Here is a 16,840-nt window from a genome sequence, read left to right on the forward strand (position 1 = left end):
AGTTTGCCTACAGCTAATCGGACCATCTCGCTTCCTTCTATTATAACGGGCGCAGAACCTCTTGACCTGGACTGGAGTAACGCATGTGGGTCATTTCTCTGCCACAAGTGATTGTGTCTCACTCGCTTGAACGCTTTGCTGGTGCTGGTTCTTCCAGGAAAGGGGGTCCATCCTTAACTCGAACTAATTATTATTATTATTATTATTATTATTATTATTATTATTATTATTATTATTATTATTATTATTATTATTATTATTAAACATTTTAATTGAACAACTGTCAGTTACACCTACGCTTAACTGGAACTTTTAGAGGCTGTCCTCCTGTCCCTTGTTGAATAAAGTTTATTTTAAAGACAAGCGCTGTGGGGTGGGGAGGGGTTTCGGGTGGATTTGGGGGGTACCCATTGGTCTACGTGTGATCAGTCAAATCTTCGCCCGGATGACGTCGTAACGCGCCCTTGAGGGAGGAGTTTGGGTGTTGCCTCGGTCTCGGAGCCGAGTGAGCCCCAGTTGTGACGGAGCCACTCGCGCCTCGTCCTGTCTCCGGCCTACAGCTGCCACCGTCTCGCGAAGTCTGCGTCGTAAACATCCACCCAACGGTCCGCCATGGGAGTCGAAGGCTGCACCAAATGCATCAAGTATACGCTTTTCTTCTTCAACTTCATCTTCTGGGTGAGTAGTCTTTCTTTTTTTTTTTTTTTTCAAAAAAAGAAACGTTTCCAACCAACATTTGATGAGCGGCGCCGCCTCCCCCTCCCGTCGTTTGCGGTTTCGGTTTGTTTGGACGCGGAGACCGTTATGAATGGACGGCGTCGGGGAACGTGTCGCCGCCTTGTCGTCAAGCAGCGGACCGCGTGACCGCTCTCCCTCCGTCTGAGATTATGGCGTAGCGTAAATTAGGGAAACAAACGGACAAAGGGGAACGGTATTTACGTAACTGGAATTCACGGCGTACATCTGCTTTCTATTTTAAAACCGCAGGACTTTTGATTCGCCTCAGGTGTTAACTTCGAGTGAAACGCAGCGCAGGGTCCGTTAGTCAGTTACCAAATATTTGGTATTTGTTCTATTAAAGTGTCGTGGTGCGGTAGGTAGGCGTGCTGGGTACAGTAGTCATTAGGTTCTCTGCATCGTGTGGGAGCTAACGCCGGTGCGCGATAAAGCTGTTTTTAACACGTCCTCCGCCCAACTGTGTGTGCGTGCGTGCGTTTGCGTGCGTGTGTGGTTTGGTTTGTGGGTGGGTGGGTGGTGGTTTCCCATTGCTGAGTCAAGTACCCTGCACGGTGACTGATTATGCATCATGTGTTGGGTGTCTAACCTTTACTTTTGATTTGTAAGAGCTCTTCATGAATAGTTTGATCTTGACCAATTCTTGTCTCATTCACATCCTTTTAGTCATTTGCTGCAAGAATGATCTAAATCATACTTTTTTTTGTAGTGGGAGCCACTTGACACGCTCTCTGTAGGTCCTGTCTGGAGACTGCTTCCAGGTTTGACATACAGTCTTTGTGTAGAGGACACTTAGAAGTCTTTTGGCGAGGTATCAGTGAGCAACAAAGCTTTTGTGTAACCTAATGATTTATGAAGAATATACACTTGCATTTGATTGGCCAACGGAGTATCTGGATGACATCACGGTGCAATGCAGCAAAAGCTGAGCCCCGTTCATAACTCAATTTGACCTCGTGTTGGAGCAACAAGAATTGTTCTATGTTCTCTTGACTGTCGTGACCGATGGTGTAACCGCCCTGCAGTCGCTTTGACATCTGTGGTTTTGATTGTTGTGTATGTATATGTTGAGATGTTGCAAAGCACTGATGACTTGGATTTCTAAGGGAGGATAATAGTCACTGTCTGACGTGAATTGCTGCATATTTGTCATTGAATGGGCAACTTAAGAAGACCGTCTACCGCTGCATTTCGTGACCGTGACCTGTAAGAGTTGGCCTTTAGGTGGGGTAGATTGCCTCATACAGTAGTTGGAGAGCAACCATATAGATTGCGTGGCTCAAAAAACTATAAATACATTGATCAATGCAGATAGCATGTAGTCATTAAAATGAAAAGCTGACTACCTTGTGGTTTTTGTGGTGGTCAAACTCCAGCAACAGTTGCCCCTGCCTTTCTTTTCAGGCTTTAGACACCAGGAGCAGTTTCACATTCTTGTTAAAGACATGATGGTAGATTAAAACTGTGGAAAAAAGGGTTTTAGGCACTAATGAACATGGTTGCCTCAAGTGCCAGAATGGAAAAAATGTTCAGTTTTATGCGGAATGCAGGTCAGAAGTGGAAGAGCAGCTTTATGCTCTGACAGGACACCTGAGTCTTACTGGAGCCTCATAAACTTAAATGTTAAACTCTTGGATGCACAGTGGATCATAATGCCAACAAAAAAGAACCACATGACTTATGTGTGTGCCTTGGGAAAAAAAACTGGTAACATTTTGGGACAATCCCACTAAGAATTGGAAGAATGCCAGCAGCTTTATTGTGTGACAAACATCAGCTGTTGTTTATGTAGCATCACTAATTAGATCAGTGCCTCCTCACCAACCTGGGATCAGCAGTTCATCTTTAGTAGTGTGTGATGATGAAGGAGACTTTAATGCCCACAGTGGAGCATTTCCCACACCCTCATCGTTTTTATGCCTCTTATAAGCTCTTTACTCTAAATTATGCCATCAGTATGTTTGCCAAGGTTGATAAATTACATTCCAGATCAACAAAGAGAAACTGGGCCTGTAGTTTTTGTAAATAAAGGTAATAACAATAATTTAAAAATGAATTGGATTTTGAAATGGATTCACAAAATGCTATCAAACCCAATGTCTTGTTAAATATTATTGGCTTCATCACAGTAACAACTATTACAAAATTTGATACGGTAGTTGATATAACAATATAAAAATATAGACACACTCATTACTTGAGGCCACCACCAAAAGAACTTGATTTCATAAGAAAGTTCTTACGAAATAGTATGATTTTGTAACAGTGTTTTTCATGAAGACATCTTAACTTGACATCTATTTGCTGTAATGTGTTGTCTATATTTACATATCTACACAGTTTTTTGAAAATATGCTATGGTACAAAGTGATGACAAAATTATTATTGCTTAGCTCTAAAGCACTTTGTGAAATGTCCTGACAGAGGTCCAGTTCGTCTGAAGACACACACACTTTCACTGTGATATGCGCAGCTTTGGCCATGGAAACTGGCTCCTTTTGAAAAGAAGGTCCCCTGTTTCCATAAATCATCCCAGACACCAAGTGGGCTAAAAGACTTGTGTCGAAGGGGGAGGGTAAGCCTCTGTGGGGTGGTAAAGGAGTTTATGAGAAGTGTAGGGACCACCCCCACTCCCTATCCTCCAGCATGCTCGACATTCTACAACCCTCTGTACGCTGGGCAGAAGGCAGAAATAGACACACAGGAGAAGTCAGACGGGCTGCGCTGATCTCACACGTTCATCTTGTATCTGTGGTTATCTAGGTTTCTTCCACGTCGTCATTTCATTTGAAAATACATTCAGCGGTCCTGTGACTCTAACTAATCCTGCCATTAAACCTTTTTTTGATTGAGAGGAGTTGTTTACGCCCTCACTGTAAACTGTAAACAGCTAACTGCAGTATGCTGTGTGTTAAATGGCTGATATGGTCCTGTTGAAACAAACTATGATCATTATATACTATAATTTTTCATTCTGTCAAACACAAACGATATTAACCGTTTTTTGGTCACCTAAACTATTAAATGAAGTGGAGAAGTGCATATTTTGTTTTAATAGTATGAAAGTCATGGGTTCTAGGTAAAAATAGGCTAGATGTGTTTTTTTAAATTGCCAGTAAACCACACAACTCTGAACTGACCAACTGTTCCAATCCTGGTCACATAGTCTGCTTAGCACTGCCACAACATTTCAAGTTTCAGTGATTCATATTTGATATCAGCCAGAAGCAGTGAATTTGGTTGACTGTGTCATAGACGCCTTGACATAACATAATAAGATGAAGTTAAGTTAATTATGTGTCACAGAAACCAGTGGTTAGGGGCTGAGAGTCACTGTAGTGTATCACATCTAAGTCATATGTAGTCAACATGCAGTGTTGTTCTTAGTTACAGTTGTTTTTTTCTGTTTGGGTCCTTCCTCACTCACATCTCCAATAAAGTATAAACATACTTTTAGCAGTGTTCAGTCTGAGTTCTCTGTTTATCATTTATACAAATACCACTAATCATCCCGGAAATCTATTTTAAACTACATTCATTTTGTTGACTCATTTGCTAAATCAAAAGTTAACTGGAAGTCATAGAGTTAATCCGTAGTACTGCTGGAGCTTTGAGTGTGTGAGTGTGTATGTGTGTTGAATTTCTTTCCAGTTATGGTGTTTATGTGGTTGCTGGGCAATAGCTGGCCTCAGTTCTGGAATGACTCTCACCAGAGAGGAGTGTGCTGAAGGAGTGGGGGTGGCTGAACATGTTTTGGCTAAAATAGTTTCCCAGAAACTAGTGTTAGCTAGTTTAATTTAGTCGCTCTTTGGGTAGTTTATGTATTTTAAATTCACTGAAGCATGAGCCTTCTAAAATATCCAAACCCATGTGTCCGCCATGTGGACCACCATGCCCATTTATTGCACTTCAGTTCGTTTCTTGTGCGTGCTCCTCTGATCCTGCTGAGTTGAACATGCTCATGTTATATTTAGGGTATCTTTAACCTGGCCCAAACAATAGGGGTCAGGAAGGCACATGTTAATGGAAAACAACCTAAAGAACAATTCTATGTGTCACAAAGTTACACATGCAGCATATGGAGTATTTCCCCCTGGACAGAAACTAAACTGAACAAAAGGGGAATTTACACATTCGCTGCCAACTTACTAATTTGAAGCAATAACTATACAATCTGGGGAATACCCAACTGTTCTCTGGAATTTGCCTTTATATGTGAATCTAAGCCAAAGGTTTGTTGTAGTTGCAGTAGTCTATAGTATTTATAGGCACTGGTGTGGCCCAGAGGATCATGCACCAATCACATATTTACAATAATTAATGAAGTAAATGTATTGAAAATCAATTATAGATCATGTACTTGATCAGAAGATATGCTAAAAATAGAAATGGTCATTCCCAAGAAGGCAGGGAACATGATCATACATGAGTGTGGATAGACTGGGGGATACAATCACTGTATGTGGTTACTATTACCCAATAATAATAATAATAATAATAATAATAATATAATAATAATAATAATATTTAACAATTATATGCTCTTTAAGCTCTGAAATGGTACTGTATTAGGGTTAATAATGTTAAATGCTACCTTGTAAAACAAATATGTATATGTTCAGTCATAATTATTGCATTATGTCTAGATGAATATTATATTTATTGCAGCCATGAAAAAATAGCTTGTTGAAAACAAGCTAACATGGTGCATTCCAGTGAAAGCTATGGCTAGAATCAGTAAAGATAATAGACTTAGCTGTACACAAACTTGGCTACCTGTGTCATCCCACTGCTGGATCTGGCCCTGAACATATAGTTTTTTGCAAGTATATCACAGGAAAGTGTGAAATGATAATGGGTAGTAAAAGCACAGTATGGTTATCCTACTAAATAGGCTGAACTCAAAGTCCATTAAACCTCTTTGTAAATTGCAGCTTGCAGGGGGTGTAATCCTGGGTGTTGCCCTGTGGTTGAGACATGATCCGCAGACAAGCAAGTTGCTGCATCTGGAATATGATGGAGTCCATGCCCCCGCCACCTTCTACACAAGTAAGTATCACATTTAAACTTTGTGTACTGACCACACATTCTTTATGTTCAGTGTTTTGCTTGTGAAAAATATTTTGGTCAAGCATTTGGACACAGTTTAGCTACAATTAACAGAAGTATTGAAAGCAGTAGATATGTTTGGTACAAAGGTGTATCATTTATTGTTAATCTTACATTTAAGTAATGCTGATATTGTGAACTATATTGTTAACATCAACACAAGTGACATTTTGTTTATTTGAATGTGTTTATATTACTGTTTTTATTTCCAAGCAGCCATTTATTATTTTATCCACCAGTCATATCCACCATTTGCTCTAAGAAAGAGATATTCATAATGTTTATTAATAGTAATCTTTATGTCATTAGCCGTTTGGGTCTTCCTTGGCTCCACACTTTAAGATATGGAGCTAATGTGAGCAAATGTAGTATTCCTGGTTGGTTGATGTTCTTCTATGGAGGAAAGATGCTGGGTACATCTATCGGCTCTCTCAAATGAGAGCCAGTAAAGAACATGTCCCACCTGGGTTAAACACCACTGTAATTTACTCATGTTAAAACATACAACAAATATGCCTAGATAAAACATTTAGACTGTGCACTTATGTCACCTGAGATATCTTTCTTGGTATTAATGTCAAACTGTTGAGTAAAGAGACAAATGAGGGTCTTTGTCCAAAACATTTAGGAGGGCACTGTAATTTTCACTCACAACCCAACAATTACTTTACACGTTTATGTTACTGCTATGCGTGGAAATGCTAACATATAATCTCTTCACATCAAATGCTTTACTGAGCCCTTTACACCATTTCCCACATGCTCCTGGAAAGATGCATGGAAAGCAGAGTTTGGAGAGTTTATACATAAATATTAACAGGGGCTCAAGATGTGACACATGTGGTATTTACCCAGGGCTAGTGCTGTTACAGTGCGTCAAACCCAGAAACGGAGCAAAGCAGGTTTGGTTTGTGTTACTCAAAATCATTAAAAGCTCTCTTGTTTTAGCACTTAGAGGAATTCTCACAGCTGTATCCTGAAACCACTGTCGGCACGTTGCTTTATTTCATGGTTAAAGAATGCGGAATCAGTGACATCTCCTCGATGGTAAAATTGATGTAATGTGCAGTGAATACTGATGGAAAGTTCACATTAACTATTAATGATCAGTGTAAGTGAATCTTCTTACTTCCTACCATATTGATTAAGGTAAATGTGCAATTTATTATTAGGTCATTAATTAATATTTTAATAAAATAAAGCAATTATTTTTATTAGATATGATAAATGTTTCAATTGGTCTTTGTGTAGAGTTTAGGAGTTTAATGAGCTTTATAATAATCACTTCAATTATGTGCTATACTGTACATTAATGGACATCATTAGAGTAAAAATAAGTTTTACATTTGAACGCTCCTCGTATTTTCAGACACGTGATGACCAGGAGCAACAGCCCGCCTTTCTAGGCTTCCTCTTCCACATGACGTTAACCATTCAACCTTTCAAAACCAGCATATACATTAATCAGTTATTGCTTGGTTTGGTTCTTCCGTCTGCATAGAGAACTTAATTTATCATCATTATTTGAAGAATTCAAGGGAAACAGGAGACTTCACATTGGTTGTGTGAATGCAGAAGGCCGCATCAACAACGCCGCCGCATTCTAAGGCGTGGCAGCTTGTTGAAGGCATGTAGTCGACTACTGGAAAAACGGAGACTGCGGATCTGTTGCTTTCTTTTTTTCACCTATTGTGCGTCTTTAGTGAAACCTTCGTGCACTAGGCTGCTTATATTATGCCTTTAGAGGAATAAATAAGTCACAGCTGTGGTTGTACAGTGAAAGAAAATGTTCTGGAACAGTCCTGGTGATTACATCTTAGCCATTACATAAAGCCTGCCTCTTATCCCAGAGAAGGAGGGGGGGGCAGTTGCTGTAGGAAAAAAGTCCTCACTGGCTCTGAGCTCCCCTCCCATCCTCCTCCTTGGCTCCACCCCTCCATCACTTTTTCTTTTGTGACATTTTTTTCCTTTCCCTCCCACTACTCACTCTTTTTTCACTGTTTCACTCTTACTTCCCCATCTGCTTGTGGTTAGTGTCGCGCTGTCTTACTTCTTCATTTTCCACTGGTCCTCGTCTCTCGCCCCCTATCTCTGTCTGCCCGTTTCCCCCTCCCCTTATGTTTTGTCCCCTCTTGCCAGGAACTCTGCATGGAGTCTGACATTTGCTTTTCCCTTTGTCTTACTGGTACCTGCTTACAGGCAGTTTCCCAAGGCGCACCTACCTCTTAAATAAAACACAGGTTGAACTATATACAGTAAAACTCACTTCTGTTTTTTAATCAAGTGAATAATAGTATATGTATAAAGTCTGCTTCTGTCCTGTGAACTGCCCCTACTTGATGTCTCAGTTTCTTTTTACTGTACCTGTTTCTGGGCTTTAAAGTGTAGCTTTTCTGTGGAAAGAGAGTTGAAGGGTCAGTTATTTCCAGATGACACAATCGAGATTTGGGCTAAAAACTGTCACTGGATGTGTTCTTCATAGAGTAGACCTGTAACCATAACTTGATTTATGAGTGTGTGCTGTTTTAAAGCCATGTCTCAAAGCTTCAGGATCGGGTTAAGGTCTGTAAACCTTACCTTGTGTTGTGTCTTAAGATTCCCAACGCCTGGTGACTGGAGGCAGATAGAGGGCATGTTGAAGGGAACAAAAGAGGAAATTAATTTAAGAAAAACAGGAGAGGAATTTTAAGTAAATTGTATCAGAGAAAGTGCAATTTTGAATGAGCAAATACATTACGTAGAAAGGACAGATGGGTGTGGCAAGAGCGGAAAGCTGGTGGAGAGCTTCACAGGAGGACGATGTCTGACTTGAGAGCCACCATAAAAGAGATGGAGGGGGGAGTGTGGTCACTCACGAAGATATCAATTTATAAATTAGCCTCAGTGTGTGTGTGTGTGTGTGTGTGTGTGTGTGTGTGTGTGTGTGTGTGTGTGTGTGTGTGTGTGTGTGTGTGTGTGTGTGTGTGTGTGTGTGTGTGTGTGTGTGTGTGTGTGTGTGTGTGTGTGTGTGTGTGTGTGTGTGTGTGTGTGTGTGTGTGTGTGTGTGTGTGAACGCACTCAAGCAATTCTGTGGGTAGAAAAGAGGCTGGGGGTGGGGGTATACGCTGTACAGGACCAGTTAGTGGTTCAGAATCAAATTATTTCTGATCCGACAAGCAGGAGTAATGATGCTGAGGCCAGTTGTTGCCCTCAAAGCTGCATTCACAGCTGATGTGAGCACAGTAAGACAGTGGGAAAACCCTTGCATTATAGTAATAGTATAAAACTATTACACATATGCCTAAAATGATTTAAGTGGACAAAGCTGGTTGCTTCCATTAAGTCAAACCATTGGCACCTCTGCATGTATGGCTAAAGGGGAAAAGGTGCAGTGTGTGACAGATACCAATATTGAGTTGTGAAGTAGGCTTGTTTCTGTAGGAGGTCAATACCCTTCTGACAGTTTTGCACCCCCTGCTGGCCATCATGGCTTACAGTGGGCTAGGTGATGCATACAGCTAAACCACAGTGCTTTTAATGGTGTCCATTTGTGTAATAGCTGTTTACACAAAGTCACTTGTCTCTCAGAAGCATGATTTGAGAGCATGGTAAGTGCTATGTGAAGTCAAGTGTCTGTTCCTCCACTTTTTCTAATGCATCTCTACTGCTCGTGTGTTTAGGTGTCCACATCCTAATTGCCGTCGGTGCTGTGATGATGGTTGTCGGTTTCCTCGGGTGCTATGGTGCCATTCAGGAGTCCCAGTGCCTGTTGGGAACTGTGAGTCATAGTCCCATTTAAAGGCTTCCCATTTAGTGTGTTTTTTAACATTAATGCAAAGCTTTAATTAGGATTGATGCTACTTACACATAAGCAACAACCATCGCATGTGACACAGGTTTTAAATGGATTCACATTGATTAACATATAGACGTGACATGCCAAGTGTTTCAGCAAAAGTCAAATAACTTGCATAACTTTTTTTGAACAAATGAATAACGTTTGAGGCATAGTACTGGGTTCTCGAATTTAAAAAAATACTTTTTTTGGTTTAATTTTGTTATTAATAACACAAAATCTTTTTTCAAACTGGGTTTCTGATTTGCTGGTTTGTCCTGCAGTTCTTCGCCTGCCTTGTCATCTTGTTTGCCTGTGAGGTGGCAGGTGGAATCTGGGGCTTTATGCACAAAGACACTGTAAGCAGAACTCCTACGCACCTTAAGAAATGTTTACTGGAAAAATATGAATTGTTTGCTTAGATTATATTTTGCCTGTTGATGTCTGTGTTTTTTTTTTTTAATTTTTAAATTTTTTTATTTTGCATTATTCCACATTATTGTTGGCCATGTAAGCTTGTTTCCTGACATCATGTAACAAGTGCTCTTAGTTCTGTAGAAATCACATTCTTCAAGATCTGACACAGAATGGTTTTGTTGGTTTAGAATCAACCAGGTGATGTGACATTTCTAGAATTTATTATGGCTTGAACTCCGGATCACTAATTCAAGAGTTGTTGTGAATTACATATCCACTCTCAGTTCAAGTCCATTAAAACTACTTTGTTTTTCTTCTGTGTATTTCTTCTCGTCTAAGGTGTCAGAAGAGATGATCAAGTTCTATGACTTTCTGTATGACAAAGCCATGGAAAAAAGCGTCATTGATCCGGATAAGAAGGAGCCTCTTAGCAATGCGCTCAAGGTTTTCCACTACACGGTATGACTATTATGAAATAAAAAATATTAATAATAAATTAACTGTTTTTTAATTTTTAAAACCACTGCACAGGTCGTTAATGCAGTAATCTATTGTGAATAGTGTAAATAAATGGTGTCACATGACAGCTGTAAGTCTTTCACAGAGCAGCAGGTGTCTGTGACCCAAATACATGAGATGTAATAAATTACCCTCACCCACGAGGCTGAATTGTGTTAATACAGACAGACTGTCATAGCAACTGTTGTTGCCTTCTGTATGTTCTTGAGACCGTGGAAGGGTGGATGCAGAGTCTTAGGTTTAGTGCCTGTACTGGGCCAAACCCAAAAAATGGGCTGTCAGCATCACTGCTGACCCCACACTATTTTTTTTTTTTGTCACAAGGGAATAAAGACAGACCACATATAATTCCTTTGTTGTACTCTGCAACCTTGGCCATTAAAGCTGATTCTGATTCTAAGTAGTAAAAATAAATTAAGGTGGTAAATAATGTGCTACTGCTTTTTTGGCTCCACTAGTTTAATAGATTTCCTTATATATAAATATGATTTCTTGAACTAATTCAGACTAATGGTTGAATTAGTTAAAGAACATAACACCCTCCAACACTTTTTTTGGACACTGCTTTTGTTTTATTAATGTTTTAATATTAATAGTATCTGTTTTTCAGCTGAAATGCTGTGGTAAGAGCCAGGTGACCAACTTTCTAACACAAATATCTGAGAAGCTTGGCGTCACCGATATCTGCCCCTCTCCAGTTACTACAACTGTAAGTGCTGGCATCAAGCAACTGTGTTGTAGTGGGTTCAGGAAAAAAAAGTGGATTACTGGATTTATGAGTAGAATTGACTATTGGATTGTCACACATAATCTGTCTATCCTGGCATTGTTTTCTCTCCTTATGAGGCCTGGATTCAAATGTTTTGATGGTTTTTCCTTGCAGAGTTGCCACCAACAAATCCGTAGCTTGTTCTCAGATAATATTTCCTACATTGGAAGTGCTGCTCTGGCGGTTGCAGTGATTCTGGTGAGAACATGAACCTTTTCTTATTGTTGTGTATTTTCTTACTTGTACAGAAGCGCACAGACCGGTGGGTGGGTTAGGGTTTGCAGCAAATCCTTAACACAAACATTTGTTAATCATAGTGTTTATGTTTCTTTTAATACCAGTATAACTTTATATTATAATGTCTGAATAACTACTGTACAATAACTTAATAACTGTACACCGAACTAAAAAAAAAAGGTTAGCAAAATAAAAAAGTTCAACAATTGCCCTCTGAGGCAAACTGGGTCAAAGCAGCATTACCTGCCGTTGAGAGGGCGGGGCGTCCCCCTAATATTATGGTAGGGGAAACACTGCTTATACAATCCAGTGCAAATAAATACAGCAATTCAGCCATTAATTGTGTTGAGTTGAATTAGAGCTGGTGGTTAGCACTGGTTATCAGCTCCTGGAGGTCGTCAAGGTCAAGATTTCCTCCTAGTACCCTAAAGCATGAAGTGTTTGTCTATATATGAGACTGACCTTGTAAACTGTAATCATGTTAATCATTATTCAAGTGGCCAGTGAGTGTACTGTACGTTTAAGGTATATTTATTATATATTTATTTATTTATTTGGCCCAGTGGGGTTTGACTTGACCAGGCATGTGTAGAACAACATCCACAACAAATGGTACTTGCGTGCAACTGCATTTCCACCTCTGTCTTACAGATCTTTGAGATGATCTTCAGCATGGTGCTGTGCTGCGGGATCCGCAACAGCCCAGTGTACTAAAGGGACACGTCCCAGCCTGAAGGAAGCATTTTCTCATTTTTATTAGCTCTTGTTTCTCTTCTAAGCAGGAAATGCCACATATATCGCTTGCTGGATTTAGTCAGCTCTTTGTGAAGACGACGTAAACCATCCTTCCATCGATCGTTCTAGTTACACTGTCATTGTAGTTGTTCTCTTGATCACAATGCATATTTGACCAGTGCTAACCTAAACCTGATATGTAGGTATTTGTATCACACTGTCACAAATGAGTTGTATTGTTCACCAGTTTTGGTGCTTTAATCCTTTTTAAGGATTCATTAGTTGTTTACTACTTTCTTCGATATGAACATGCTCTTCTTTTTTTTTTTTCACTGTCTTATGTATAAACTGTATATAAATATATATGTTAACAGTGCTTTATGACTGCCTGAGCATGGATATTGTACTACATTAGAAAGCCCCTCCCCTCCCAAATATTCTTCCTGCACTCTGTTTGTCTTCCCTTAGACTAAATCGCATAATTGTGTATATAACCACTAGTGTTGGCCTTAGGTTCTCCATGTCAGTTAATCTTTGAAGCTGGAACCAAAATCTAAGTGACCTGATACCATGTCATAACCCGCCCCCTCACACACACGCCCTTATTGTGTTTCTCCAGCTTCACAGCCTACTAACCTCCATCACTGTCCCCGTCCATGTAATACCTGCTCCCAGTATAGGGCGCAAAAGCTGTTCAGCTGTTCACCCCAGCTCATTGTACTCCTGCATTCATGCACGGGCATGTGTATTTGTCGCGCACATACTGACCATGCTTTTAAACATGTAGGTTTGCCCAATGCAGAGATGGTTCACTGCTCACGACCGTGATGGTTGTTTTTTTTTTTTTTGTTTGTTTTTTTCCAATAGTTAAATTGAAGGGAAGGCTCATACAGGTGGTGGTGCTTGTAATTAATGCGCAGCTAAATGAACCACAATAGTGTTGAATCGGTGTGCCTGCCTGCTGAAGCTCCCACCTGGGACCTGTCTATGTAGTGACATCATGTTCTTGCCTAGTTTCACGCATCATTTATACTGTCATGTTGTGTAACCTTCCATATTGTCAGCCAACTAAAACCCTTGTCTTGTTAACATCTCATACCTAAACTGAGCAACCGTAAACATGTCTTTTGATGTATTTTACTAATGGAGACTGTAGAAAGACAATGTATGCCTGTGTATTGTAATACCTTCACCGTTTATGACATCAGATGTGTGTGGACACAAGGGGTGGAGGACTTTAAAGCAGTGATCAAGTGGAAGTCAAACCATCATCCAGTTCCTACATAAAGAAGAAGACATCACTAGTGTCGTCCAGTGATGAAGGGAACAGGTCTCCTTCTCTGACAGTAAAGTCCATATCGCTGCCTTTTCAAATTGAGAACTGCCACTTACTGTAGGACCCACTGCCTCTTAAAGCTCGGCCCCAACTTCGGTTTGCCCAAATATAAAGGGATTAAATGTATTTTACAAATACATGCTTGTTGGTTCTTCTTTGTCTGATTTCTAATACTAACTGTGTAATCCAGTCAAAACTACAGAGATGGTAACAAATCTTCTAAATCTTAGATCTAAAAGTCATCTTTGTTTAACAGTACAGTCAGCTGGTCAGGAGAAGACTCAGTCATACACTTGTTAGGTTTAGCACTAATTGAGCCATAGGGCTATCACTGGGTCTGTTTCAGTTCAAATGCAATAGCAGCCAGAGCTCTAACTATACTATGTGAGATGAATGGCACATTTGATCACCTCTGTTGGTTACCTGTGTCTGTGTGTGCTGCTCATTCCCCCTTTCACTAACACACACTGCAGCTTTAATTGACTCACCAGGGGAAACTTTGGGTGTAGTGTCATGCCCAAGGACACTTTGGCAGATGACCAATCATTGAACCACTGATCGTGTGACTTGCGCAGCAATAACGCTGTGATACATTGTATTGTATTGTAACAGGCTGGAATCTAAAACAATAACACCTTTCATAAAAAACCACAAAGCAAATTTATACCTTTTTCCCCCTTTTTAAATCTGAAAACCGTCAGATTATTTATAAGGTATGGTTCATTTGGTCATTACAATATTTATTACTGAATAAGAAACAATTGCAAATAGTACTATATAATAGTTTTACTTTTTCAAAAGCACACACAGACTTAAACATTTGATGCAAAAAACAAGACACTGGTCAGTTGTGCCTAGTGTTACATTCTAGAGTGTTAAATTATATTAGTGCAGAGTTATTGGGTTTACAGGACAAATTCAATGTGGCGTTTGTGAGCAGAGGTTGTACATTTACTCTATTTACATTTACTCATTTGCTGTATGCGCCACTGTCCAACACTGATTGGCCGTTCCTCTCACAACCGTCAATATTATTATACGGTAATTATATTCACTGTGACATCACAGCATTAAGCCAGTTTGCTTATTATACGACCCTCCCTTATTCAGAGAATGTCTCCAGTCAGCTGATTTACTGCTGTGATGATATCCCCTCTGACTTCACTGGAACATTTTCCTGCTTCTAGATTATTTTGTTCCAGCTGCCATGATATCATTAGTTTGCTGGTGCTCAGCTTGCAGTTCTGGACTCTGCTTCCAGGGGGAGCGAGACGACCGCAATTCAGCACCAACAAAGCAGATGCTGGAGGTTTGAATTCTCCAAGTCTTGAGTTGAACTGAGTGCGGACGACTGTGAACATGTGGTGCACATTGGTTTCACTGGTACCTTTAGACATGATCAAGGCCTGAATGGACGCGTTGCTTCTGCTGTCTTTTACTCCACCTTCCCATTCATTTGTCACCCATTTGTACAACGGTTCCAAACGTTTTGCCTCGTCTCTCACAGAAGCTGTTCAGTTGTGACCGAGCAACGAATGAAGTTTCACAAAGTTAAACATTTACTAGGATGTCAAGACTTAACTGTAGTTTTCTGTCGTGTGGATGGTGCAAATGGTTGATGGAATAAATTGCAGGTTTTATTCTTTTAAATAAAACTGATGTTCATGACAAACGTGTGATTGGAGTGTTTGATGTAAAAATCAGTGCTTGTACAGTGAGCAGGCAGACGCAGTCAAGTCTGTCATCAAAATGGCGTCAGACTCTGTAACATTTTATTTGAGACCAAATGAAATAAGCAAAATTACACAGCAGTTTACTGGATAAAATCAGAGAGAACGGCAGGGACTAAACCAGTCCCACAAGTAAATGGATCAGAGAAGTAAGCGGGGAAGGAAGAGAATCTATAGACAATGGAGAGGAAAACCAAGAGTGGAGGTCTGTGATGAGATAAGAGCCACAGTTAAAGGTGGGGTGTGGAGACATGTCCTGAAAACTGCCGGGCAGACAATGAACCATGAAAACAGTTTCCAGGATGCCATTTTCAGGGAAGTAATCTGTGATGATGCCCAGAAAACGCAGCAGAGAACCTGGAATGCCTTTGAACGCTGCATGTTTTTCACAGCATGCGATATTTGGATTTGAGCGCCTATAGATTTCATTATGAAGTCAAACAATGCTCACCTGCATTATCGTTGCAATAGTTTTGTAACTTTGCGATGCGTTAAAATCATTCCTGACTTACAAGAACAAATGATCAGGACCTGAGTGTGTTTGTGTGTCGTTACTAAAAATACACACTTGTCATTACATCCACACCCGGGATGGGAGTCCGTGGTTTTGTGTGTTTGTGATGCGAGTGCACAGGCAGGATTGTCTCAGGAATCTCTCCCTGAGCCTCTCATTTGACATTTGACTCCTCGGACTCAGACTCAGACTTCCCAGAACTCCCCCAACACATGTCTCATGTTAGCTTTGGGTGATGATCTTAATTCCACAGTACTCAGGCCTCGAACACCCACCACCACACGATCAACAGACCAGTTGTGCTTTTATCACATTCCTATAAGCACTTTTGATTCCCCTCATCTGAAATGTTGGCAAAAAGACCCAAAGTCTGTTGTGACAAAGGATGTCTTAGTGATGATGTCATTGTACTAAACTTATTTAACCCCCTGACCTCCACCCTCCCTCTGTCTCTCCTCCTGGTTCTGCTCATCGTTTAGGTTAAGATAAGAGCACATGTGCTAATTCTGACGCCAGAGACATGTTTCACCACATTTTAAAGCTGACATCATTTTTATGCTCTCTTGAACCGTTTACAAAAACAACTACACCACCCTCTAGGATTAAGACGCCACCTCCACGTTGTGGCCAAAGAAATGTTTTCTAACCTCTCAGGCTCTTTCTGCAAAACTGTTTGGGCGCATGGCCGCAAAACTTAACACCGAACCAGCAAAACATTCAAGATCTCCCGAGAAAGCAAACTGTTCTTAAACATCTCTTGTGCCAGTTCAGTTACACACAAACCGCAACACAACTCGACCAAGCACACAAAGCAGCAGCTACACACTGACAGTGTAAATGAAAAACACCTGTGGCTTTAGCTTTTCCTGGAAGTGCAGTCTGTAATAGTAAATATTCACATACACAAAGGAGCAGTAGAAAAAGC

At 40.3% G+C, this 16,840-nt stretch overlaps 1 protein-coding gene across 1 annotated transcript; it reads left to right on the top strand.

Moving 5' to 3' along the window:
* Window positions 1-407: 407 nt before the first annotated feature.
* Window positions 408-13,808, top strand: cd81a (CD81 molecule a). Its single transcript, XM_029144648.3, has 8 exons — window positions 408-678; window positions 5,670-5,784; window positions 9,504-9,601; window positions 9,943-10,017; window positions 10,415-10,534; window positions 11,205-11,303; window positions 11,478-11,561; window positions 12,252-13,808. Exons 1-8 carry the CDS (start codon window positions 613-615, stop codon window positions 12,312-12,314), a joined length of 720 nt encoding a protein of 239 aa, XP_029000481.1. The 5' UTR covers window positions 408-612; the 3' UTR covers window positions 12,315-13,808.
* The last annotated feature ends 3,032 nt before the right edge of the window (window positions 13,809-16,840 follow it).

The sequence above is a fragment of the Betta splendens genome, chromosome 3 (assembly GCF_900634795.4).
Source record: "Betta splendens chromosome 3, fBetSpl5.4, whole genome shotgun sequence".
Classification (NCBI taxonomy): Eukaryota; Metazoa; Chordata; class Actinopteri; order Anabantiformes; family Osphronemidae; genus Betta; species Betta splendens.

Coding starts and splice junctions, on each gene's coding strand:
- cd81a (XM_029144648.3), top strand. CDS start 613: ATGGGAGTCGAAGGCTGCACCAAATGCATCAAGTATACGCTTTTCTTC. Junction 5,785..9,503: donor CCCCGCCACCTTCTACACAA/GTAAGTATCACA, acceptor TCGTGTGTTTAG/GTGTCCACATCCTAATTGCC. Junction 10,018..10,414: donor GCTTTATGCACAAAGACACT/GTAAGCAGAACT, acceptor TTCTCGTCTAAG/GTGTCAGAAGAGATGATCAA.